This window comes from Malurus melanocephalus, unplaced genomic scaffold (assembly GCF_030028575.1).
Source record: "Malurus melanocephalus ecotype Western Australia unplaced genomic scaffold, MMel_1.1 scaffold_205, whole genome shotgun sequence".
Classification (NCBI taxonomy): Eukaryota; Metazoa; Chordata; class Aves; order Passeriformes; family Maluridae; genus Malurus; species Malurus melanocephalus.
In genome coordinates this window covers 765,123-792,744 of record NW_026623437.1, presented here as the reverse complement: position 1 = coordinate 792,744, position 27,622 = coordinate 765,123, and the positions used below count along the sequence as shown (strand labels likewise).

At 41.9% G+C, this 27,622-nt stretch overlaps 1 protein-coding gene across 4 annotated transcripts in view; it reads left to right on the top strand.

Annotated features, from left to right (window-relative positions):
• Positions 1 to 27,212, top strand: part of RASGEF1C (RasGEF domain family member 1C) — a 72,690-nt gene extending 45,478 nt beyond the window's left edge. For all 4 annotated transcript variants that reach the window (XM_057373724.1, XM_057373725.1, XM_057373726.1 and 1 more), the window contains exons 4-14: positions 1,323 to 1,460; positions 5,166 to 5,378; positions 7,426 to 7,500; positions 10,940 to 11,035; positions 12,123 to 12,225; positions 12,316 to 12,395; positions 13,027 to 13,122; positions 16,603 to 16,698; positions 16,842 to 16,965; positions 18,997 to 19,069; positions 19,452 to 27,212. In XM_057373724.1, the coding sequence (XP_057229707.1) occupies positions 1,323 to 1,460; positions 5,166 to 5,378; positions 7,426 to 7,500; positions 10,940 to 11,035; positions 12,123 to 12,225; positions 12,316 to 12,395; positions 13,027 to 13,122; positions 16,603 to 16,698; positions 16,842 to 16,965; positions 18,997 to 19,069; positions 19,452 to 19,476 (1,119 nt within the window). In that variant the 3' untranslated portion in view covers positions 19,477 to 27,212. The remainder of the gene's footprint in view (positions 1 to 1,322; positions 1,461 to 5,165; positions 5,379 to 7,425; positions 7,501 to 10,939; positions 11,036 to 12,122; positions 12,226 to 12,315; positions 12,396 to 13,026; positions 13,123 to 16,602; positions 16,699 to 16,841; positions 16,966 to 18,996; positions 19,070 to 19,451) is intronic.
• Positions 27,213 to 27,622: the final 410 nt, after the last annotated feature.

Below are 27,622 nucleotides of genomic sequence, written 5' to 3'. Positions count from 1 at the left end.
ACAAACACTGTCTTGTTATGAAGATCTCTCATCTGCCTGAAGTGCATCTGGGTTTTGTAGCGACACAGGGTTGGTGGGGCACAGCTGATTTTGTATTCCCCAGACTGGGGCTGATTTTGAAACTTTGTACACAGGCGACCTCCTATCCCATGTTCTGTGACTTGCACAAAGTCCTCTCCCTCAATTCCTAATGCAGTTTACACAGCTGGAGCAAATGTCTCCCCAGACCTTTGTAGTTTCCAATAAAGCTTTCCCTTTAGCAGCCACCTGCTGGTCTTTGAGCCTGAGCTTAATGCTAGCTGACAGCAGTTATTTTTAGAGATGTGGTTCATTGAAACCTGTTGTTGGTGGAAAGCTGAAATATGCATTTTAACCACCTTGGTTGAAAAACAAAGAGCTGGGGAGCTTAAGAGTATAATTTTTCCTGATTACAGGGTACACTTCAGCTGCAGTACGTGGGATGCAGAAGAAGGCTGTTTGTTTCGGTCTGTGTTTTCTGTAAATAAAAACGCAGTTTGTTGTTTAACACCATTTCCTTTTCACACAAAGGAGGATGAAAGATTTGGGAGCAGCCACACTGGCTGTCTTTGGAGATAACACCAACACACCAGTTGTGCCATTCCCTGCATTTCCCTCCTTGCCCCATCCTGACTCTTCCCACTGCCACATCCTCAGMTAAATCTACACCAAAAGTGGGCATCAGCTGTGTGTTGTGTGAGTGAGTGTCCTTGTCTTATCACGACCTTGAGCTCATGTGGGAAGAGAGCAACATTATCAGCAGCCCAGGTAAAGTTACAAACGTGCTGCTGTTTCATCCATCTTTCCTCACTGTACATCTGGTCACTAAGCATTTTTTTTTTTATATACAGCCAGAAAGCAAAGGAGCAAAAAACCTCTTTGTTGCTCAAGAAATTAATTCAAGTTTTTCAGAGAAGGATGAAAATATAGAAGGGTTGTTAAGTACAAAAAGGAGGAACAAATGGTTCAAATCAGGAAAAAGGCCAGATGTTTTTAAAAAAGGCATAAAGGTTGCACCAACAAAATGTCCATCCAGCCATAACCAGGCCAATTGCATGTGCAGAATACTTGAATCTGCATGTAAAACAGGCAGTTATGCATGCACCTACGTTCTGGTACATTTTGCATGTCAAAATGTATTATTTGTGCACCACCCTCTGTGTATGCATGTGTGCAGGCTTTGCAGGTGCAGCGTAAATGCCTTCTTTGAAAACCTGGCCCCACGTTCAGTGACACACACGGTGGGAGACTGATGAGTAAACACATTTCAATCCCTGTCCATCAATCAATGGTTTCCATTTCAGGCTCGAATCAGAAAATTTGGACCCAAAATCTTACAGCTGCTGACRGAGTGGACAGAGACATTCCCGTATGACTTTCAGGAAGAGCGGATGATTGGCCATCTGAAAGACATGATTCACAGGATAGCCCCTTGTGATGAGGTGAGGATGCCTGACTTGGGATGTTCTGTTGAGATGTTACATTCATTGTCCCACTTGCTTACTTCTTTTCCTCCTTTTTCTGTATTCTATTCCTGGATACTCTGGAGTTTTGTTCTCCAATAATGGTAAAAWCCTGTAGTAGCTTTCCTGAAAGCCACATCTCTCTTTAGGTGCRCCTGGGGGACACATCAGAGTGAGCACTGGAATTTATCTCCTGCACATGGAATTTTAGGATAGCAATATTCCCATTTTGCAGAAAGGATATATGAAGGCACAGCACAGACTCAAGGTGCTGGTGAAAATTCAAATAGCAGCAGAGCTGTCATCTCCCAAGTTAGAATCACRGAATCWCAGASTGGTTTGGGTTGKAAGGAACCTTAAAGACCATCTTGTTGCWCACCCCTGCCRTGGCCAGGGACACCTTCCACTAGCCCAGGTTGCTCTGAGCCTCATCCAACCTGGCCTTGGACACTTCCAAGGGTGGGGCATCCACTGCTTCTCTGGATCCAAGTTCTTACATTTAAAGAAAATACAAATATGAATGGACTTGTAGCTTTTCTGGGAGCATGGAAGTGGCAGAAGACAGCAGTGTGTGGCCTGCTGAGCACAAACTTATTTCTGTATGGCCCTGGTGTTCAAATAYGTGAGCTCTGTGTGTGGCACAGTGGGTCACAGGGAAGGGAGCCTCTGGGAGACCTGCTTGCAAATTCAGGTGGGTGAAAACCATAAATTAATTCACAAACATTAAAAGGACCACAGAGTTCATGAAAATAATAAACAAATAGCACACAGAGAGTCTCTAATTACTTCTAGGTTAACCATGGGATGTGGAAGAATTCAGTTCCAGTGGCTACATCAAGGCCTGGCCTCAAGCCACAAAGGGGTGCAGTCCAGTAGAACAACAAGAACATTCCCATGAGGATGAGAGAGAGAAGGGTGTAGAGAGGACAGAAGAAATTGAAATGAAATTGAACCCTCCTRTGTACCTAAAAAATGTCATAAATGGGAATAGCTGCTCTTGGACTGGCTTCAGTTCCATTAACCAGAGCAGTAAAACTCGTTCAAGGAACAGAGGCAGTGCTCTTGGTCCTGGTCAGCCACCACAGCAGGTGTGAGGAAAACCCATACAGACCACCAAAACCGTGTCTGCTGCAAAACAGGAACCAGCCCAAAGGTGGAGAGCAGGGGCTGTGCAGGTGCTCTTTGACAGCAGTGGTTGCCCTGTTGAAGATCCATCAGTGCTGTGAATCTTCCTGCAGAGCCCTGGTTTATTTGCCTGCCCTGAGCAGCGTGCACACCTTTGCTCCGGAGCGTGCACAGCTGTGTACAAATGCTGGTGGGTGCCCTGGGGGGCCTCAGACTACATTAGTTTCAAATCACTGTTTTTCAGATATTACTAGGCACCGTAATTGCAAGTGATTATGCCTGAGCAAAATCAATAATTAATTTAAAAAACAGCTCATGTCCTCCCRATGCAAATTTCCTCATTTTAAGGGACAGCACAGAAGAGTGATGGTGGCCGTTAGTTTTTTTGGAAGAAACTTGTTCCCATWGTGAGCCACAGAAATTAAAGACTGAAAGATTTGTGATTTCATCCAGTCCATGTAGGTCAGTGCAGGATTTTCCCCTGCAGTGTGTGCTCCTGTCCTTTGTACAGTCCACTTTCTAAAGGCTCTGTGATGTGCTTGTAAAGGTGTCCATGCTGAGAGGCATTTCTCAGTAAGTGCTGTGATTTGCATTTAGAGTTAGAAATTTTAATTAAAATTTGAGCTCCTAAGCCACCTGCTGAGGCCTGCTGTCTTCAGAGGAACTTTCCTAGTTAAGGACGAAACATTTTCTTTAAATATTAAACAGTAGTGTGCTTCTTTTGACTGTTAATGTGGCAATGAAGTGAAATTGGTTGATAAAGTCCAGCATGCAGCCACTGTACGGTGGGGGGTCACTTTGTGGCAAGATAATTACCAGCACGTTGGAGGCAATGAACAATGTTGTTTTCAGTTAGTGGAGGCAGTTTAAAGAAGGAAGGAAATTATTTCAGAAGGACAAAAGCAGGATTTTTTTTTTAATTTCTCCCCCAATGTGCACAGAAAAGCTTTCTAGGCAAGGTTGCATCCAACTGATTTCTGGTGAGTCTCTTCAAGGGCTCTGATTTCTGTGTAATTGTTTGTGTCCTTTAAGTGTCATTTTTTTTTTTCCATTCTTTTTGAGGTGGTTGGCTTACCTGAGTGTTTGTTTACTCTTGTCTGTATCTATTTTTTGTGTCATTTTCCCTACAAAGTGAGGTGAAGCTAGATCTCTAGCAAACGAGATTCAAAGACTGGCTAATATGCATATCTTTCAAGCAATTTTATGTGGCTTTTTGGTTTTTCCTCCAAACTGAAAAATTTGATACTTCATAGAAATGGCTGGTCCAAGATTTCTCATTCAAACTCTTTTTAGAAAGACGAGCTGGGTTTCTTGCTAAGTCTTTCAGACAGATGTTTAATATTAATTAAAAGGCTTGGATTTCAGTGCTGTCCCCCCGCACCTCCAAAAAACTGAGTTTCCTGTTTACAAAATRTGTTCACAAAATACCAAATATATCATTACTTGAATTTTCACTAAAAAATAACATTGTGTTCACAGAACTCCATAAGCTGTGCTAGATTTGCAAACACACCTGGATGTAAAACAGAGAGATATTTAGATGGTGGTCATTAGTTTGGGTGCAGAACAGTCTTTGTAAATCAGAAGTGTGACCATCTGTTTGCATGGTGATTTACATGAAGAAGGCTTTCCTTGGAGCTAATATACATCAGTAACAGATAAAAACTGAAATAGTGGGGGTTTYATTTTCCTCACTCCGTTTTCACTCCACCTGTGGGATTTGATTCCAAATATATTGTGTGTTGTCATTCTCCAACCTTCTGGGTACTTGCTTCATTTCAGACTTAACAGATCTATTTTACAAAAAAAAAAAAAAAAAAAAAGCCTGACTACCTCCTCCTTACCCTGCTCTTTGTTCCAGCCCAGCCCAGAAGAGCATTCTCCTTAAGTGAAAGGAGTGGGTGCTCAGCACCTTGAAACCTTTTGTTAGAAAGTTGCTCCAGCTCTGAGAACAACCTGGGCAAGTTAGCAATCATCATCCTGCTGAGCATGTGGCTGTGCTTGGAATACAATATGAGCTCCCTTCAGTAGCAATTAACATTTGGATATTAAATACTCAAAGCTACACAATGCTCCAGCCACTGCAGCTGGGTAGCAAGCAGCCGTGTGCTTCTGCTGCATTCAGGTCACAAAGATGGAGAAAATAGCTGTAGAAACTTTTCTTATTCCTAATAAATAAGGGTTGACAAGGCACCATTAGCAGGTAGAGTCCTCAGCCAACATAAAAAATAGGTACCAAAAGCTGCTGTGCTCCAGAAAGCTGCAGTAACTYATGTTGCAGCATTGCCTCTCCTTTGAACCTGATGTTGGCAGGAATCTGGAGGATCTGTGCCAGCCCAACCCACCAGTCCTGCCTGCCTCTTCTCTTGACTGCAGTCTCTGTGTCCAGAGCACAGAGCTGTAATTAAGCCAGCTGGTTATTCTGAAATGGGTTTGTTGGAAATTAAATGGTAACCTGTTGCTGGCTTGGGAGTATATTGTAGAAAGGAAAATTCAGCACAAAAACACTCCTATGTCAGGTTTTCTGGGTGGCTTATGTTTCTCTCCCTGTCTCTCCAGGCCTACTGGAAAAAGATGAACCAGCTTTTGCAAGCCCTGAATCAGAAGCTTGCAACCCTCAGCCATGGGCAAGAGGGGATTGTCAAGATCAGTTCTGCTGTCTCTGATAAGCTGGTTGCCTTCAAAACTAAACCTCCATCAATCCAGAGAGAAATCCTGARTGTCTGCAGTGACCCTTACACCCTGGCTCAGCAGCTGACACATGTGGAGCTGGTAAGTGGGAATGGTTCCCAACTTCTGCTGCCAGAGATGTTATTTTAAGCCATCAGCTGCTAAGTATTCCAGACATAACCAAAAAATGTCTGCACTGCTGCAGCACATCCCAGGTTGTATCAGCATTGCAGCAGGAGGCAGGGTTTGACAGGTTAAGAGGTGCCTGGGAAGCAAGCTATAATATATCAGAGTGTCCCTGTGCATCTTGGAACAGGTCACTGTGCTTCAGCTTGCTTATTTGTGAAATGAGAATCCTTCCCCAGCAAAGTCAAGTCCCGGGAATGTCACTTCTATCGGGTGCCCAGAGCCCCACAAGCTCTGCAGGTGCTGTTAAAATGGCTGGTCATTAACCCTTGTGCAAATTTGGAAGAAATTTTAGCAGTTCGGTTCCATATCTCCAGATACACAAAACATTTGCGTTGTCTGATGTGGCTTTCATTGTTCCCTTTGGGATTTTGTGCCTGGACTYGTGAGGGTGTGCAGATACCACCCCCACAAAGTCCTGCTGTTCCACTGTGTTGGGCTGCACTCTGCTCCCAAACAGACTCTCATGGGTTAAACTGCAATGCCAAAACTCTGGGTGTGCTTTATGCTGCCCACCCTTCTCCCAGGGCTGGGTCCTCCCTGTGGACCTCCTGAGTGCACAGAGGAACATAAAACATTGCTGCCATCTGCAGATCTCCTGTTACTCTGGTGCTCTCTCCTCCCGTGGGCACTGATCATCCTCGAGAGGAAGGCTGGGAAAACAAAACATGAAATGCAYTGTGGATTGGAGTGAATATTAGGAAATGAGCCTTTGGAGTTCTGAAGATAGTTGATATTCTATTTGTTGAGAAGTGGAATTGTTAATTTTCAGAACATGCAGCTTTGCTCTCTTTCCTTTATGTAACTTAAGCCAGGGAGTAGAAGTTCTTTTRTATGGAGTTTTCTTCTTGCTTTTGKTTTTTTTCMTTTTCCACASTRCAACTGTCTTCCAATGGGAGATTSYCTGTAACTSAGGCATCACTGCCTTTTGYAACCAGATGAAGCTAGAGATTTTAATTCCACTGTGCTGTAATCAATGCTCTCTACCTTCTCTTTCATTACTATGTGCAATATGTCAGGTGCTCTGCACTGAAGCTATCTGATGCTTATTTGTTAGTAAGAATYATTTGCTACATATTTAAAACACTTCCTGGTTAGTAAGAGCCCTATGCAGTTACCAGTGGTAAGAGTAAAAAACATAGGATTAAAATTTTCACTTGAACAGAATTACCTTTTATTTTATTGTTGCTTGAGTATTCTGTTTCAGCTCTAGGAAATCCAAAATAYCTCCTCTGAAATACCTTTGTGGCCTACAACATTCTGAAAATATTTATTTTTCTACTAAACTTGTTTAAGGGGAATGAAAAGCCTAGCAGGAAGGTCAGAGTGTGGTTGGAGCTGCCACGTTTTTTCAGGAGCTGCTGGAGGTGGTTTGTCTTTTGCTAAAAGATATTTGGATTCTTTATTTATCCTTGTTTTGGTTCATGCCTGGGGCACTCTCCAGTGTCAGCAAAGCCTTTAATGTGTCACGTGCATCGTCAGTGCCTTCCTTACCCAGTGACCCAGAGCAACACCTGAGGGTCAGTGGGCAGGGAGCCAGGACAGAGCCCTGTGGGCAGCTGAGCAGTGGATGCTGAGACACCAGAGAGCAGCTTTATTGCCACTGTAACAGCTGGGGAAAAAGGCTTTGAGCAGTGCTGGACACAGCAGCTCTAAAGCAGCACAAACACAGAGCTGATGTCTGCTGGCTCCCAGGGGTAACCCTGTGCATCCAGCGCAGTGGAGCAAACTCTTACTGTGGCTTGTCAGTAATGAGACATATTTATTCTCATTTTCATCTTTCTACTGACACATTTCTAGTTATTATTATGAATTTTAATGTCTGGTTAGTTGGATATCTACCAGTTCAATGACACTACTCAAGCTAACAGAAAATGATGATGTCTTACCAARAGGAACAGAAGATAATCTGGGGTTCTTTCTTACTTTTCCCTCTCTCTTCCCCCTCCCCTACCCTCAACAGGAGAGGCTAAGTCACATCGGACCCGAGGAGTTTGTGCAGGCSTTTGTTCATAAAGACCCTCTGGATGGCACCAAGGTACGGTTTCTCTACATACAAAGTGTCTCCCGTGGCCACAGTTTGTCCAGATATGAGAGGTCCCCAAGAGCAGGGCCTGAGTCACGAGCTGAGCATGGCCAGGCCAGCTGGTCACCTGTGTGCTCACCAAGGGTGGCAGCTGCTGGCAGAGCTGGCCCTGGCAGGTCACTGCCATCCCTTCCTGGGAGGAACCGGCCACCACCCTGCTCTTTGCTTTCTGGCTTGTTGCTGCCAGCCCGCTCTGACTGGGACAGATGGCTGTGGCTGTGCACAGCCAGGGAATGTCTGATACCCTGCTGGGGGAGAAAAGGCTCGGGATGTGATGTAATGCCCACAGCGTGTGCCCAGACACCACAGCAGTGAGTCAGTGYATCATGAATCAACTCTTCTATCTCTGCACAATGGCTTTTAACCCAGAGCACCACAGGGAATGGAGTGCCTGATCAGGGCTTCATCCAAAGCCTGTGAAAGGCCCTTGAAGTCTTTTCACTGATTCCATTGAGGTTTGAAGCAGCATTTCAGTGAGTGCCACAATAAGGAAAGAGGAGAGGGAGAGTCAGAGATTGCACACACTGTCTGAAGAGAAAAGGGGTGGAAAATTCTTCCCCTGAACTGCACATGGGTTCATATCCCCTGAGATCATCCATCAATGGCTGAATTTCCTCATTGGACACCAAAGGTATCAGGAAGACCTGTGTTTGTAGGGCTGCACAAAGAGCACCAAAATAGCTTGTAATGGGGAAAAGATGGTTGGATGGATGGATGGATGGATGGATGGATGGATGGATGGATGGATGGATGGATGGATGGATGGATGGATGGATGGATGGATGCATGGATGGATGCATGCATGGATGGATGGATGCATGGATGGATGGATGAAACATGCAACATGGGCCCCTTTCCTTCTCTTCTTAGACTTATGGATATTCTGCAGTTTGTTTCAGGATGAGGGGCATGGGCAGAGATTGAGTTTCAGGTATTCTGGGCGTTGATCACATTCCTTAGAAAGGAGCACCAAAGAAGTAAAGGTGTGTCAGAAGCACAAGATACCAAACCAGCCACAGTGAGATTTCAGCCAAGGGTTTCAAGTCAGCAAGGCTGATCAAAGTGGGGGTGGTCTGGGACTTTTCTCTGTGCTCTGCATGGATGATTTAGAAGAGCTTCTGTGCCAGTATAGCCCAGGGGAGAGCASTGCACACAGAATCACTGAATAGTTAAAGTTGGAAAAGACCTCTAAGATCATCAACTCCAAYCYTTAACCCAGCACTGCTGAGGTCACCACTAAACCCCATCCCCAGGTGCCACATCCATACATTTCTGAACTTCCATCTCTTCCAGGAATGGTGATTTTCCACCACTTTCCTGGGCAGCCTGTTGCAATGCCTGACTACCCTTACAGTGAAGAAATGTTTCYTAAAATCCAAYCTAACCCTTTTCTGGCACAACTTGAGGCCATTTCCTCTTGTCTTGCTGCTTGTYACTTGGGAGAAGAGACCAACCCYGCTGCCCTAYAACCTCCTTTCAYGGAGCTGTAGAGAGCAAGAAGGTTCCTCCCTGAGCCTCTCTTTCTCCAAGCTGAGCCCCAGCAGCTCCCTCAGCTGCTCCTCATCAGATTTGTGCTCCAGCCCCTTCCCCATCTCTGTTGCCCTTCTCTGGACACRTCTYTGGACAAACCTTATGTGGAGTCACATATTCCCTGACCCATGAAGAACACCCCTGTCAAGCACAGGCAGTTGGCTCAGGTCTGAATTCCCTCCAGCTGGAGATCATATTAAACATCCCTCTTGCGTGTGGGCTTCAAAAGGCTTCACTTATGAATGTTTATCAAGCATTCTGAGCTGCAGATGGAAGATGCTTGGGAGGTGCTAAATATTGCTGCCATTTATAAAGCTTAACCTTTAAAAAGCAGTCTGTCTCAACTTTGCTGTTGCACATTTTTCACAAGTTTTGCGTTATTAGCTGTGGCTCTTACGCCCTGGCACAGGACAACAGTTCTGAGATGGAAATACTATTTTCAGTACAAAAACTGGGGTTTTTGTAATTTTTGCTATAACAGGGAACAAGAAACAGTGCACGTGAAAAGCAGCTGCAGTGGTTAGACTGGGGCTGATTTGGGTTTCCTTTGGGTTTTTGATATTTACATGCTGCTTGCTAACATTTACTTTTGAGATGCTTTAAAAATGCACTTTTATTGTGTTTGTAGTCCATTCATAAAGGGGCTCAGAATTTCTGTCCCGGTAAGCGTCGCTCCTCCTTAGCATGGCACTGTGATTTCTGTTTCTAAACACACCTGTATTCAGAATCACAGCTGAATATTTTCTTTCTTTGAATTACCCTGGGTATCATATTAAGCCCCATTTCTGAAGGGGTTCTTAGTCACTGGTTTACCTTAGATAATATGGGTGATCCCATTGACATTAATGGATCTTTGCTTATGCATTATGATTTTCTTCTTGGTGGCATGTGTTTTTGGTGCCTCTGGGAAATGATCRTCCTAATAAAACAAAAATCAGTATTCTCTGGTACCCTCTAGTGGATGTCAATGCATGTTCAGACAAAGCTCTTGAACTGCAGAGAGATGAGTGTTCTGATGGACTGCCTAAGAATTTAGTGCTGGGGAAAGGAGTTGAATTTTTACAATCCCAAGCAATATCGACAGGCTGTGTGATCTCCTCTGAAGTCAARTTTTCTGTTGATGACAAAGAAACTGGAAGAGTTCAGCCAAGTATCTGCTCCCACAGCCTGTGTCAGTTATGGGAATTTATTTTAAGTGTTATATAAATAAGTGAAAAATGGACTTCTTGTAATAGCCCTTATCACTGAAGAGTCTCTGGCATTTAAGTGACCTATTCAAGTGCAGCCATCTAGGAGGAGCTGCTTGCTAAGAACCTGTTATCCTGAAAATACACCAAGAGTGGGGTTTTTCACAAAGAATAACTAGAACYATGTTTTCTCTTGCTATCTCTTGTACACTTTACTAAATTCTGATCTCTCCCCTCCAGAAAAGGGCTGTAGGTGATTGCATTTTCTGAAGTGAAGGAAGTCCTGGAACCAAAGCCACAAACTGAGCTTGCTGAGGAAGGCTGTGCCTCTTATTTTGTCTGTGTGTTCTTGTTGATGCCAGAATCCTGCACTGCCCCAGCTGCTCATACCCCAGTGAACAAGGGTCAGTGCAGACTGTCAGTGAACACGTGCTGCAGGCAAAATGGGGCTGTTTTCTGGACAGCAGTGTGAGTTGTGCAGTGTGACACACCCAGCCAGAACCTGTCTGCCCCCCACCCACTCACAGGCTCTTTAAATCAGCCCATAAATGCACACTCTTCCACGTGCATGAAAGAGATGTGGCCCGTRATTACCTTTGTGCAGTATTTATCTCAGTGATCAGGCAGCTGTCTGGAGCACAGTTACATCTTTCTGTGCTCTTTTTCTCCCCCAGAGTTGTTTCAGTGARCAGAAGAAGACGAGTAACCTTGAGGCCTATGTGAAATGGTTCAACAGACTCTGCTATCTCGTAGCGACAGAAATTTGCATGGTAAGCCAAAAGTATGTGCCATGTTTTACCACATGCCTGCAGTACCACTCTGAGATTTTATATTAATGAGCAATCCTGSGGATTTATTTCTTATGACCCAGCTAAGCATCTGATGGTAAGTTTTAGCAGTATTGCTCTTGCAGACACGACCTGATAAATGACAAACATATTGCAAAACAGAGGCGGCGGCACACCGGGGAACGCGCTGTTCTCTTGATGTAGTAGGAGCACAGAGAGGAATAATGAACCCTGCAGGGAAAAAGAGAGGAAAAAATGCCTCGAGTTATCCTGTGAGATTTCTGCCAGAAAGGATTCTAGTGGAGCCAGATTTGTTAGGTGTCATGCTGAAGCTCTGCTGTGTGTGTGAATTCCCATTGCATGGCTCTCTGTCCTGCTGCCCATTAGAGGAGCTGTGACTTTGTTTCTTAACTTGGTAGTGGTTTTAGTTTGTTCAACTTGGTCCCATCAATATGAAATTAATGTTTTCCCATTTGAAGAGGGTGTGGAGGGGAGGAATAATAGAAGTTTAAAGAGCCTGGATGACCCATGGCATGTAAGAATTGCCATTTGCAGATCATCTTTGGAAAAGATAGGGTGATTCCAGTCCAATTAAAATGTGTATTTAAAATGCTGCTGTTTGGGCTGGCCACATTGTAAAGGGACAGAAGAGGGKACAGGGATTAATGCAATGAAACAAACCCTTTCTGGGACAAAGATGCTGCTGTTGTAGGGGTGTGAAGTCCTGCCCTTAGGAAGGTCTGTGCTGTTGTGCCCCTGACTCGAGGGAGGCCAGCAGAAGCTGAGGCTCTGCTTTGGGGCTGCTTGGGCTGCCTGTTCCAGCCCTGAGACAGTCACTGGGGCTGGGAATTGCTGTGAATTTCCTCTGTGTCACTGCAGGGAAAGCTTTGATTTCAGAGGCTGCCAGTCACCAGCATCCACTGGATTGCTGGAAGAGAGTTAGGGCCAGTGACTGAAAGCAGATGGCCCAAGCTGTGCATGGAGCCACGCTTTGCACGGAACAAATGCCTAGGATGACCTCCAATCCTGCATATGCTCATTACAGAAACTCATTTATTTTAATTTACAGCCTGCRAAAAAGAAACAGCGAGCGCAAGTCATCGAATTCTTCATTGATGTTGCCCGAGAGTGCTTTAACATAGGGAATTTTAATTCACTGATGGCAATCATTTGTAAGTACAGCTTCTAACCAGGTCTTCCATCAGCTGTCACAGATGAAAAAGGAAACCCAGCTCTTATCTTTTTTTCTTTCTCATCCATAGCTGGAATGAATATGAGTCCAGTTTCCAGGCTAAAGAAGACTTGGTCAAAAGTGAAAACAGCCAAATTTTTCATTCTCGAGGTAAAAAAATGAAAGTGCCAATGCACTGCTTTAATTATATTCAGGATATTTTTGTTTGGGAATTTTCACATTGTTRTCCAGGTGTGAAATGTCTGGAGACACATTTCATAGGCAGAGGGCCAGATTCTAAGCTGAAATATCCCAGGTGTAGTGAGGAAGGTGTAAAGCTGCTGACATGCAGAGGGGATTCAGAGCACTCAAATAAATMGGAGGACTTAAAATCACCTCAAAATATGAGCCTATATGCATGCCATAGTGCTTCCACTGATGCATGTTTTTGTTTAGATGTGGACACAATGCTGAATGTAAAATTCCCAATCTATACCTTGGATATTGAGGGAAGGCTCAAGGTTGTATTTTATTGAGGATTCCAGGATTTGGCATATATAAAATATGCAGTGTTTATTCCTCACCTAAAAGCTGTTAGTGTGAAAATGGAAGGTATAAACAGCCATGGGCTGGAGACCTCTCTTTGGGGTTCGTGGGGTTTTGCAGGAATGGGGGTTTTGAAGATGTTCACAGTGAAGATGCAGGCTCATCTCTGCTCAGGGTTTGCTACAACTGAGTGTAAAGTTGTGTTTAGAGGAGCCAGAGCATTTTCTAACCCAGGTGTGTTGTTTTGTGCTTGTAGCACCAGATGGACCCTACTGGCAACTTCTACAACTACCGGACAGCGCTGCGGGGGGCTGCTCACCGGTCCCTGACYGCACACAGCAACAGGGAGAAGGTGGGTGTGAGCACATCCCACCCCTTCCACATCGGGGGTGCATTGCTGCTGGGAGCCAGGGGCTCAAAGACTTGATGCAGGTGCTCTCCTTCCTTCCATGGGTCACTAGGGCAAGGCCAGTGTGCTTTGAGATGCAACTGGAAATGTAAATCTGTGGCTGAAAGAGTCTGGAGTGGATCAARGGCTTTGTGGCCTTGCTGTCAGACATTGGAGGGTTAGAGAGGGCAGGACAGCATGGAGGATTTGATTCCAAGCATCTCTACATCCCTGGAAAATTCACGGTTTTTAGATTTTAGATAAAACTGATGGAATGGGTATTCCAGAGTGAAATGACTTTTATTTTGGTGTGGAGCATGAGGCTGGCAGGCRCAGGTGGGGCTGTGCTTTGTTACAGCTGTGCCTGAGGCTCTGGCACAGAAGCCCCCATTGTGTGATGTGTGAGGTGAGATGGGAGCAAAGGACACAGCACTGGAGATGAGGTGCATCTCCATTTACATTAGGGAAAGATGACTTACCACAAGTCCTGCAAGGGCGTCTAGTCTGAATCCATTGCAGCAAATTTGGGGTGATATTCTGTCCTTGTGAATTTTCATTTCATTTGGTTGATGCTGCCATCTCAGTGAGCAAGAATTGATGTGTTTTATCAGTGTTCGTGGCAGATGTGGAGCTTTCTGACATGTCACTGATGCTGCAAAAATCAGATTGACAAGATGTTAGAGTGTAGGATCCTCCTGGTTTGTGCCCTGATAGATTTCTTTTAGTTGTTTTATTCTTTCATTCAATTCTTTAGTTTTCTGTTTTATGAAAGAGGGTTTGTGTTTTACACTGCAATTGCCCATAATCATAAATGGGTAATCTCTGCACGGAGTATTGCGAAGCTAAAGTAGATACTGCATGAACAAGCACAATATGGAATTTAKTATTCATTCAGTAGAGGAGCCAGGCCAGATGCTAATCTCACACCCCTGTAAATTTGATGTAAATCTGCTGAAGCTAATGGAATCTCACAGCATTTACAGTGAAATGAGATCAGCATCTGGTGGCAGGCTGACTCAGCTGCAATGGGAGTACACTGAGTTGTTCTGAAAAGCACTTCTCTATGCAAAGGAGAGATGATTTGGATGTTTGTGACTGGCAAAGAAATTCTTTTGACTCTCACACACTGCAGTGAGGACCTGTCAGTCTGAGATGCTTTTGCAGTTTAGCTTTTCTGCARCCATCATAGATATTCAAACCAGTTGCTTTATTGTTTGACTTAATTTCCTGTGAAGTTAGCAATCTCTGTCATATCTCTACCCCCAGCTGGTTAATACTGATGGCAGAGAGGTTATTAGATTGAAAGGAATCTATTTTGCATCAGAAAAGCCCATATTCTGTTTTTCTTGTGTAGACAACATTAGTTCAGGAAAATGCTCCAGGATATGATTTGGTAGCTACTCACACTGGRTTGTTTTACAGTGTCAGATACTGTAGATCATGTAATGCTTGCTGTGGAATTAAGGAATTTTGATTCCTTCATAAGTAAGATTATAATTTATTTGTTTTAATAAGCTTGAACACATCCAAAAGAACATGCTCTTTTTGATAGAAAATGCTATGTTGTTTCTTGGCAAACTCATAGCAAATTTCGCTGTGAAGAAAATTTTTACCTTCAAACTGAATTGTGCTTGCAGAGGGGTGTACTGGTTAGTAAGTCAGGTTTTGTCTGTGCAGTCAAATGACCTGTGACAGCTCCAAAATGAAGTCATTCCACTGGGAAACTCTGCATTGTACTTTTGGCAYGTCTCTGGCTTTGAAATGTTGGGAGTATRTACAGCACAGCACTGWGTGCTGTCGCTGTCTGATACTGTGGAGGAAGAACACGTCGGATCTCATTAACTTTCTTCTTTCTGCAGGAGGCAATTGTCCTTCAGCATRTGGGTGGGTTGGATGGCATGGAGGGGGGATAAAAATGGAGAGAAATATGAGTTTCTGGCATTAACCCAGATTTTATGCTAGCAAAGTGCCTGGAGTGAAGCCCAGTATTAGAGTATAATTGTAACCACTTCCATTGTTTTTCCTAGAGAAATTTGAAAAGCAAAAYATACACGGTAATATATTTTTATTGGGGAAATAATTGATGGCCAAAATACAGCAATTCCATGGGAATGTGTAGAGAATTGGTATCCTCAGGTTTCTATTTGGTGTCTTTTGGATGAGATGAGAACGAGCTCTGCCATGTTCTGAGCTGACCRGGGGCTCTGTAGCTGTATTAGCCTGGCATCCAGCCCACATTCGTGTACCTTCCCTCTCAGCAAGGCTTTTCCTTCATGTTTAGTACCACTAATGGTGCTGACCTCGCTCCCAGGCAGCGGGGCAGGCAGAACAAGCTCACATCTGCCTGCAAAAAAAATTGTAGACAGAACCTGGCAGTGATATCTATCTGGGGATCAGTGTCTGGCTCCAGCTCTCTGTATCTTTCCACCTTTTGACACCACATTGGTTCCAGAGTCATCATCATTTTTGGTAGAAAACACACCACATAGAGTGGTTGTATTCTTTACTGCAGGTTGATTGATCTAGTTTAGGTAATATGAAAATAAATCCTGAAACACACTTAGGTTCTGAGGATGCACTTCAGAARCACTGTTCCTGCCTTCTGCTGTAGAACATCTGGCATCAAATTTATCCCTGCTTGTATTTCTATTAATTTCAAGAGTCCTACCTCGAAGTGGACCTTTTTTTTATAGCAAATTATGACCCAGCTTTGATGGGTTAGAGGAAAGGCTTGGATCGCTGCTTTATGCCATTCTGCCCTGGATGGTGGCCAGGGCTAATTCTGGGAACTACGATGGCAGTTTTCTGTCAACCAGGTTAATATTTTCAGTCCCGTTGTCTGCAGGTTAATTTGGAGAAGCAGGTTGTACTAATCAGGCACCAGGAAGGAAATTACATGCCTCAAGAGGCAGCCATGCATGGAGCTGTTGAAAATGAAACGGCTCCTGATTAACTGTTTGTAGACAATCCTTGGTCATCAAATTTTATTCTGTCTTTCCATGTCCAGGGATAATACTGGTTTTTTGGTTCCCGCCTGTGTTAAAGTTGCTCAGTTTGTGTGTTCAACATCTGTGCTAAAAAAGGACACAACAGCAAAGGGGAGAGTTCTGCAATRTTATTTTGCTCTTTGCTGTCTGATGTTGTCATCAAATAGTGATGCTGTTGATAATAAACCGGGCTGTTAGCATTTTCTTAGTCATTTTATTCCACTCAGTGAACATGGTGTTCAGTTCATTTTCATCTCAGCATCCATTCTCCTGGTGGCTGAAGGTCTCTCTAGACACTGCTGCCCTTTTGCCTGCCTGTCACTGTACTGCTTTGTAAGTGCACAGCACACTGAAAAGTTAATACTTCTTTATTCTCATCTCTCCCAATTGAGTTGTTCATTCATACAGAGAAAATACTGWACTGAAAAGATAATGGTTATGTCATTTCTCTCCACAGATTGTGATCCCCTTCTTCAGCCTATTGATCAAAGACATTTATTTTTTGAATGAGGGATGTGCTAATCGCCTTCCAAATGGACACGTCAACTTTGAAGTAAGATCTGAAAAATGTTTTTTCCTATCTCACTTCTATAGAACCCTCTGAGACTATTGGCCTGCAATTTTCAGTGCAGACCATCAAACACTGAGTGTGAGATAATCTTACTGCATCTGAGTGGAATGATTTTATGTTTACAGAAATTTCTGGAACTGGCTAAGCAAGTAGGAGAATTTATAACMTGGAAGCAAGTGGAGTGTCCATTTGAGCAAGACCCTAACATCATCCACTACTTGCACACTGCTCCYATTTTTACTGAAGATGGTAAGACTCTGAACAATCACTGATTACTGAAAATGTTTCTCTTCATCACTACTAATTAACGTCCCATGATCCATGGCTTAGTGATCTCTCTCCCTGACCAGTCCCAGCTCTTTCCTAGCTTTCCTGCCAAACAGCTTATTTATCCCCAGTCTATCAATGTGTTTTTGCAAATGTGACCTTCTAGCACACGAAGCTGCTGCCTGATTGCTTTTCTCTTGTCTGCAGCTTCTCTGTAAGGCACTGTCTAGGAAGCTGCCATTGTGTCTCTATTTTTGTAATCACAAAAAGAGGCCACACAGGCATGTCATGGACTGCTGTGAATGTCAGCTGTCCCTTAGCCACTCATTCAGTGATTGATGGAACCAGAGCTAATCTCTTTCACAAACCAACCCTGTCATCTCTTCAGTAAACACAGCCCAGGGCAAGTGGGATCCAGCTGACCTCCTCCTCCTCTACAACAAAGAAACCTGTTATCTACAGAAAAGAATTTTGAAGAAAATCTCTTCTATTAATTAATCTAAGCTGTAGCTATCAAAGCCCTGTTCTGAAATCATTTCTCTGATTGTCTTTTTATTCTTATCCATCCTTGTCAGTTTGGTGTCCAGCATGTCAGACTGTGTCACTTCACATTGGTTCCTGTCAGCTGCYTCTCTATACATTGTCACGCACAGAATTGTCTATAGCAACCTTCCTGTAAGCTATTCTGGTGTTGGGATTATTTTTTCTTCATTCTGTAGGCAGTTTTCTGTACTAATCCAAGGTAATCAGACCAGACAGCTTTTATTTCACAGACTACTTCAGAATGCAAAATACYGCTTCTAATATCCTGCCTAAATCCTAAGAAGAATGACTGCCAAAATAGAATAATTAATGTGATTAATGTAATATGTACCAAAAGGAGATAGGATAAAGGCATTTCTTCTTGTTTTGGGTTCAAAAGGGACAGAAAATTAAAGTTGGGGTAAAAGTACAGTTTTCAGGCTACTAGACTAAAAAAGGGTGACCTCAACTCACTAATTGTTTGCAGATTTTCTCTCTCGTGCCCTCTCCTATATCTATAGTGCTTTTGTGAGATGCCCTTTGCAGAGGCAACAGGAGGCCTCTCCCATTACCCAGGGGCAGTGCAGAGTAGAAAGAAATGCCCTGAGTAAACGGGGGAAGGATATGTGAGAGAGATGCAGCAGTGGGATGTGAAATGCAGCTGTACTGTGCTTGTTACAGCGTGGTGGAATGGTGGCCAACACTTGAATATTAAAAGGCAATGCATTTGTAGCACTGAGTTSAATGCTGAGATGGTTACAGCATTAAAGAATAAAAGCATCATGAAACAGTCAAATGAGGAAATGTGCGTGAACACAAATTACAGCATGTGATTCTGTGAAGACAGTGAGATATTAATGCACTGACAGCTTTCCAGTTTTGCAGAGGAGATTTTACAATCGAGACTCATTTTGGTGTCATAAAATGCATCTTAACAATGTACAGATTTCAGAAAAAAATTATTTATTTTCTTTGACTGCATTCCTTCTCTGCTTTCTGTAACYCACTCTTACCTTGAGGGTGTTGTGTATCCATTGAAGATAACATGTTCCCATAAGCTTAAAAAAGATTGAGGAAGATAAAGTTGTGTTAAATGATGGCAATATCCTTGGTCTTCAAAAGCTCATTTTTAGGAGTCAGCCCTCAATGTCTCTTTTTTAATACTCATATTACTCTTGGTAGCAGTGCTGTGACRGAGGAAATAGGTCCACATCTCTATATCCAAGAGAAGAGACCATTCAAGTGCTTAATATTGTTATGAGAAGGTCATGCTAACRTATTTTAACTCTGGGCTCTTTTACTGCTTCATCAAAATGAACATAASAGCTTTCCAAGGTAGACATGTGACATGTGGCAATCAATTACCAMCTACCTGATGGATCATAAAGTTTTAAAATTCCTCTTTCTGTGTGGTTCAATAGGATGTACAAGAATGCAGAGGGATGGGGGTTATTGATGCTGTTGGAAATAACATATATTTACTGTTTCCAGGTTTGTATCTGGCTTCCTATGAAAGTGAAAGTCCGGAAAACCAGACAGAAAAAGACAGGTGGAAATCCTTAAGGTAACCTCTCATTTTATCAGCTCATTTCTGAAGTGTCTTCGAGCTGCTGCACTGATAGCAAAGCTTGTGAAGTGCAGGTATTTAAACTGTGACCTCTGAGGGAGGTCTCTTCCTTTTGAAACTAATCTGCAGAGCTGAGGCTGCACTGATAAAAGCTCATTTTAATCTCAAATTATCCTCCATGTAAAGAATACCCTCAGGTTTCTGTACCCCTGCAAAAGCCTGATACAGATGAAGAATGCCCCAGGCAAATTGGATCTTCCAACAATTTACAGCTATTGTAAGAAATGTGTAATAGATTGATGTGAGAATTTGAAGAGAGTGATTTAAAAAAACCCAAACATTTTTTTTTTAAAGTTGTTCTTATGTTCTACATTCACAGATCCACTATTTTAGGAAAAACTTGAAGATTGAGAGATTACTGCAGTAGGTCAAGGAAAAGAAATCCGCAAACATTTTGCACTACTGATTCCAAAGATGCCTGTTTGGGATTTAGACAATTTTTTTTGTTTGAGTTTTTGTTGGGTTTTTTTGACTGCCTAACATGATGGATGAACTGGATTCATCCACGGAAATCGACAGAACTGTGTGCACAGTGATGCTTTTCTAGCTATGAGACAGAGAGAGGAAGGACAAACAATTTGTGGCTGTGCCCAAACTGCGTCAGGATTGCTGTAATTTTGCCTCTGAAGGAAAACGCAAGAAAACCAGGAGCAGGGAGAATCATGGTACTGCAAGAGAGAATGGAAAAGTATAAAAAAGGAAAGCAAAAATACAAGAGTATTTCAGAAGCAGGTGCTTCAGACAGCAGCTCTWTAAACCCTCTGAGGATTGTAAAATTAAATCAAAGACAGACACAACAGCAATCTGGTTAATTGCTGAATGAAGAAAAAAGAACTTAATCTTGCATTAGCAGTCCCCCAGCCTTGTTGAACAAAGCACTGACTGCTGCAGGGATGAGCTTGCAGGGATGAGGACTGACTCTGCTCACGTACAAGTCTGTCACATCAGCATGGGACACTTGTCCTGACCYCACGGACCTTTACAGACAACAGCCTGGAGTGGGATATTGCTTAGTTAACCTTCCCAGCACTGTGGTTGCTTTCCTTGCTGTGGATCTGGGCGGGTCTGAGGAGGGCACAGAGTGCAGATGGTGCTGCTTWAAGACACCCCCACCACTTCTGAGTTTGAATGAAGAAGCAAATGACTCTGGACTCAACTTACCTCTATTTAATGTATGTAGTATACTCCCTAAATTCATTGATGCTGAGTTGCATCTTTTAAGAGGTTTTATCACACTCAAAGAAAAAAGGTACTGAATTACTATTTCTATCAGGTTCCAGTTAACATGGTACTGTTTATTTTGCAAAACAATACTTAGGAGGATGGAGGATAATAGCTCTGAATTTGGGAACTACATGGTATGCTTTAAAAGGGCAAAGGGTTTCAGACTAAAATGAATGCMCTAAAGAATTTGTCATTCATGAGCAGATAACCATTTTTGTCTTTTTTACTTTTAGGATGTATAGTTCACAGTTTCCTTAYGGATAATATGAAATAGGGACTATGTCTTGTGTTTAAAGTTGTACACTGATCAAGGTGCTACTGTAATAGATACATKAAATGATAAAAAACTGTATTAGATTCAAAACTAAGCCCTAACAGTAGACTAATTGTTTGTGTGTAAAAGGAATGTTCCTAACTGCCCCAGAAAATATCTCAAAAAGCTTAAATTAAACCTAAAAGCCACATTCATACTGAACATTGCACTTTTATTACTGACTTGGTGCTGCCTTTTCAGATGTTCCAGTCCTTCTCTCCCTACAACAGAAGGATGTAATGCTTTCTTTGCAATAAATAATAATTTTATTTCAGTACAGAGTGATTCCAAGTGGCTGTAGTATTTTGAAAAATTAGGCTAGTCTTAAAACCTGGCTGTTGGTGTATGAATTCAGCCAGAAAACTGGAATTGTTCCTGCCCTCTGCCAGGCCTCAAAGTTGTCTGTGCCTGTGGGAGCTGTTGACCTGGAGGCACTGGTGGGCTGGAGTTTGAGGGCAGCAGCCYRAGAGTGCTCTGTGTGATGCACTCCAGGTYTGATGTGTCTGCAGAGCAGTTCTGTGTTGAATTATGGCCTGTGGGAGCCCAGCCTGGCTCAMTGGAATCCACTGCTCTTGTGCTTGCTGAGCTGAGCTGAGCAGGGTGGATTCTTCCACATTTGCAAACAGGGGCTTGAAGCAGAAGTTCAGCTCCCCTTTCTCTGTAGATCTCTCAGCGCTTGAATTTGAACAAGGGGGATATAAAACTGWAATGTGTTTATTCAAGCTTTGCATGGAAGAACTAATTGTAAAGATGGCACAGCATCATTGCAGCCAYGGAATGATGGCTGATCTGCTGATACTGTGAATATGCTGTTTGTTAATTTTTGTACATGAGCTGAGAGCTGTACAGAGAAGCTATACCCACATAGTTGTTCCTTCAGGCAGAACCATTTCCAAAATGAAGCCATTAAAAGCCTGTTAAATTTCARATGAATCCAGAGCAATAACCATAAACATATCTACAACAATGCTAATGTTTAAGTGTGTTTGCTAAATGGTCATTTTTTTCTTACTATCTGCAGCTTTTTAACAGGCACAGTGTGACTTCACAGTGGAAATTTGGGGGTTTTATTTATGTGAAATCCAGTGTAGGTGGATGGGCCCTTTCTTAAAACCTGCTTTTTAAAATGGAAATCCTCACTCCTTTTCTAATGAGCCACTAGAGGCTGGTAGAGATGAGATTATAAAACCATGACAATGAATTAAAAAGCGTTTTCTCATTATAATTCCTTATATTTTGGGGCACCTTCCTTGAATTTGGGCAATTTTGTAAGTATAAATTAAATTAGATCTCCTAAAATTTATCACTGTTGCAAACTAAACCACTTCCGTAGTCCAAAACTTTCAAACCTCAGTGCTTGAAATGGAAGCATGAAGGTCAGATTTAGGTGGGTATTAAGGGCTTAGTGGGACTGTCAGAAGCACTAAATTATTCTTAAGCCTTCATGTAGTCACACATTTAAAAGGTCTTTTTTTCAGAGGTGCTAAACATCCTCATCTCTTGGTGAGGAGTGAGGCAATCATTGCTTTATAGAGGTKCATGGCACATTAATCTGTAGTGTTTGATCTCCAGAGACACTCACTGCTCTTTGCAAAATATCTTGGAGATGAGCGTGCAAAACAACTCAAAATGAGAAGATGGTGCTTTTAAAAAACAGACTTCAGGAGTCATAGCTTGTCTCCACATAATTTTGTAGCTAAAATATTTAAACAGAAACAAGGTAAGCCTTAAGTTGCAGCTGTCGGTTGCATTTTAATTGWTCTGTGGCCGAACCAGGGTGAACAGCTCCTGGCCGGAGCATGGTTAGAGCCCTGCTTCACCAACTGAGTACAACTGGAAACAAAGAATGACAATTTGGGCAATAGATTTCTTCTAAAAATGTAGTAATATTAAATGAAAATGAGAACATAAGCATGTCCAGTGATCCATTTTTCTTAGAAGTTCTTAAAGGCATAAAGAACTCCTGCCATCCTGAAAAAAAAAAAACAGGATCACTTCCCACCAAGGACTAAACCACTGTAAGGCGTGTAGTCATTAGACCAACCTCTAGGTAACTTAGTAGTAGTAATGTTGTGGCTTTCTAATTCTGCTTCTTTGAGTGGAATCACTCCCTGACAGCTGCTTGAACTACAGCAACACTGAGAAGAGAGCAAAACTAGACCCRTAGGTCTGCAGTGTTGGTATCAACCCCCTAAGCTGGTAAGATGTGAATAATGACACAGTCTTACAGAAGCATTAACTTAGCTTCTGGTGTACAGCAGTATTTTAAAGAGCCAAATACATGAAATCACTTCTRCACCTCCTCCAGTGTAATCAGAATGGTAGCAAAAGTCCCATTTCTTCATTTCTTGAGTGTGCCATTCTGCAGTGCAGGGCTAAATATAAAGCTCAGCAGAAAGCAAGGAGGGAATTGTGTGCCTTCAGCTTGTGTGAAGTCAGTAGACTAATTTCCTTAATGCCTTTCAAAAGACACTTAATCATACAACGTTGCCCTCAATTTCACATCAGCATCAATCATATTACTGAATTAAAGGTGCACGGATGTGGGTCAGCTCGGCGTGACTAAATTTTCAGGGCAGAAACTCAAAACGAGTCAAGCACTCRAGAACCCTGTGCACCAGAGTACACTGATTAGGCTATCATTATTCCCCCTCTTAGACAATGAACACAATCCTGTCATACATCTCTGGAAGCTCCCCATGTGGATAGAGCAAACTGTGATCTCAGCCTCTACTGAGGTGTCACTTTAATAAAAGTGTGGACAGCTGGTAAAGCACTTAAATAAGAAACAATTTAAATGTGGAGATATTTTTCTCAGTTTGAGAATATTTTATRATGTGGTCAGTGGTGATAAGATAATCACTCACTTAAAATGAAGCCTGTCCCTTACTGATATCTTAYGTTATTTCATCATGTTTTATTGCAATAGTTTGTGCACCTTTTCTTAAAGCACATGAGCACTGGTTTGCATGTGACTGTAAATCCAGTTTAGAACAGAACTTAGATCACTGAATATGTAATTGGAATTACTAACAAAAAAGACATGTTAGAAGAAAAGATAGTTATGCATATCAGTGTAAAAATGTTACACAGTTAATAGTCTCTGGCCTAGCAATGRCTGTGTTCCATGCAATCAGACTGATTCCAAGCACAGCAATGTGCTAGAGGAAAAAGTCCAATTAATTTTGATGGGCTTTGATAATAGCAGTCCTGCTATTATTAACTGCAGTACAGTTTTTAGTTATTCATATGTATTAAACTGTATTGACAACTGGTGTAGTCTCTGTGCAGGTGCAACTCTCAGATGGGAGGTGCACTGAATAGGGTAAAAATCCAGCCTTAGCTAAAGTTTKATTTGACATTGTTGAAGTTTCAACAGCAAATTTGAGAATTAAATCTGATCCAATGAATGAATTAAAGTCTGAGAGCAAAATTTGACTTTCTGGTTTTAAGAAGCTTTTTCTCTTTTTATACTAGTAAAAATCAGCTGTACCATCTCAAATGACTCATTGAAAATTAAACCCCCTTTGATTGTGAACTGATTATTTCCATTGTTGTAGTTACAGAATGGGGTTAGGGAGTGACAAGSAAACAGGGAAAACCCCCTCTGTAACTGCTATGAAACTCAACTGTGGGCCAAAGCTGTCTTTTCTTCTGTCCTTTCTAACATTACCTGTCGAGTGAAATTACCTCTGTAGGTGGTGCAGGGCATTACTGAAGTGTGGCTGGGGAAYAGCACACATGTACGTGGGGTCTGGATGGCAGCACGTGGCACCACCAGGGACACACTGTGGTGATGGGATGATCCTGGGACAAAGCTGATGTGCACATTCACATCTGAGCCTGCACTCAGCTTTCTGATGCCAGCACATATCCCTTTTGAAAGGCAGGAAGTTCTTGGAAGTTCACCTGAGGCAAAGCCTACTATACCCAACAGAATGATTACAAGAAAATTCTTTGAACTAAAAGAGGTTTGTCTTGGACTTGGAAAAGTGAAGAATTTGTTACTTAGCTAACAGAGATTCAAAGATCTAAGCAACATAGAAAAATAAATATTTTAAAAATTATGAGAAATACCTCAATGATTGTTAACCTTCATATTTCACAGCATGGCAGAAGAGTGGAACAAAATACCTGTGCATATCTTCTAGTAATACCAATGGCAGCTGGGCAGGTGAAGGCAGGAGATAATATAGTGAAATTCTGGTGCAGAAAATGTTACCAATAATTTTGTTKTAATATTGGATAGAGCATGTCCCTTCCCCTGCAATCACTGCTTCCTGCTCTGTAGAGCAGGAACAGATCTGGATGGAACAGATCTGGAGTTTAATCTGGTTTGTATTAATTCCTTTTACAATTCTTTGTGCATATTTTTTTCAGACATGCAAAAACCACTAAGTACATTAAAGCTAATGCTCATACAGGGCATCACAKCTGCATTGTTACATTGTGCAAGTGTAGATAGGGTGCAAAGAGCTTGTACAGGTGGTATTTCATCCATTCTGCACAGGTGCAAGACACTGAAACTCAGGCTGCAGCCTCAGYTGCAGGAAAAAGCTGAGTAACTCCTGCCTAAATCCCCTGCCCTTCTCTGTGGCCAGCACAAACTGTAGTGCTGTAAATTCAGAGTGGCTCAGACTGCTCGCTTTTCCCTTGATGCCTTTCCCTCCACAGAAGTGGTGTTTTGCTCCATAAACAGCTCTTGCAAAATGCCAAAGGAACATTTTTCTAGCTCTCTGCCATAGAAAGGTTCTGTAATCATACTCCAGATCTGTCATAACAGAATAGAGTCCTTCTCCCTTTTCATCCCCGTGGCCTTAAAACTGCCAACCYAGATTAATACTGCAGTGTAGCAATGTTCCCAGGCTTCCTAGAATGCAGAAGAGTTCAGAGCTCACGAGTCCTACAAGTTAAATGTTTGTACAGGAACCTTCCTTCTAAAAGGTGCAAAGCCCATTTAATGAAATTTTGAACAGAAAATTCCATATTCCAGCTACCTTTTAGAGAAACATGATTTCCTCAGTGAACTATTACTGGTCAGTACTATATCACTGCTTTCCTTATTTAATTATGCTTCTAAAATTCTGGTCTTTTTGAAATGAACATATGATGGTTTTTTGATGATTGGTCCATGGGCGAATAGAACAGAGGAAATGGGGGCTGTAGTCTGGACTGTTGACATCATATGTATTTCTTTAGCAGCCCAAGTTGGGTTATCACTTACTGTCTGTCCTTGCCTTGAACCAGAAGGAATTGTTCCAATACAATTGTTCTAATTATTAAAACTTAGTGAAAGACGCACAAATGGAGCTATTAAATTCAAGTGTTTTGAGGTTCTGATTCTTATAAATGTACAAGTACTTCCCTTGAGGGTCTGTCTGTAAAAACACCATTACCAGTACACAACACAGATGGAAAATAAATTATCCTCTGCTTCTGGTTTTCAGAACTCTTAGCAAGTGTTGATCAGCTTATAAAGGTGAAAAATGGGATTTTAAGATTTTTTTCACTTTTAGCAAAAGTGATTATCAACTATCTTTAATATAAACTCCAAGAACATTCTAAAACAGTTGGAATGATACTATTTAGTCACAGACGTAAAAGCACAGAGTAAAAATGGGTAAGCAGAACTGTTGTCTGTATTTTCAGACCGAGAAATTCAAAGGTTTAATGACAAGYCTAGGGTTACCTGGGAAGTATGTCCTTTCAAAAAATTACCCCACAAAGATATCCAAATTTTTGTTTTACATTTCTTCTGCTGTTACTCCTTTTCACAACTGTGCTTAGATAAATGGGAACTAAATTAAGATTCTAGGTTTTGAAAATAATCAAGCTAAGAAATAAATATGGCTTAAAAGAGTGGTATATATTAATCATGTGAGTGATAGCAATGAGGAACTGTGCTTTTCMTGTATCTTTTTCATTAAATTAAACAATTCATGTTGTGATTAACATTTTCAAGTCAAGTTAAAATCCCTCTACCATAGAATCATAAAATTGTAGAATCATTTAGGTTGGAAAGGATCATCACCTTTTAAGATCATCAAGTCCGACTTTTAACCCATCCATTATACTCAAACCATGTAGCTTTGTTGGAAGTTCCCAGAACAAATACCAACACTTTATTAATTGCACAGGCAGGAAACAGTAAAGTTACTTGAAAGTGGCTGTCATGATTTTGTGACTGTACATAGATCTTGCAAAATGTTATTGGTAATATGCATCCCGTACCCCACATAAACACTGCGAGAATAGCATGGTCATTGTTACGCTTTATAGCTGTTGTGGAAAATGTCTTAACCTGCATTCATGATGATAGTGCCCATCCTACTCCCATGCCTTTTTATACAGTTGTGGTAAGATTGTTATGAAATCCTTTTGTCAGTCATGTTCCAGCTAACTTACCTATGTATAGAATTTATATATTAAACCCCCCTAATTTATACTGTGTTTTAACAGTTTGCCTGAACTGTCTATGGTTTCTAAATTTTGTAATGTGAGTGTCAAATAAGAATAATAATTAAAAAAAAAAGGCTTGGCTGTGTGGATTTTTTTCTTTGGTTTTATATCTAGTAAAGATTTCAACAACTGCAAATCTACAGGATAGGTTGTGAAGAAACTCACATTGCTTTGAAACTCCAGAAATATAAAGGTGTCCCTGACTCTGCACAACAACTCATGATTATGTGTCTAGGCAGAAAACTGGTTTCTGCTCTTTCTCATTTACACTTYACTACTTCTCTCTTCATCCTCACACATTCAGTACATTGCAGTGCATATGCATTTCAAGGGAAAGAGGTAGATTCAGTTACCATAATAAAATATTTTCCCAAATAGAAGTTGTAGAATGGAAACTTCATAATAACAAGAGGGAAAAGCTGATCTCTGTCAGCATAAAAATACTGTGTCTGAGTATTTTTAGCTTGTTACTAAAACTCTGTGGTACAACTGAT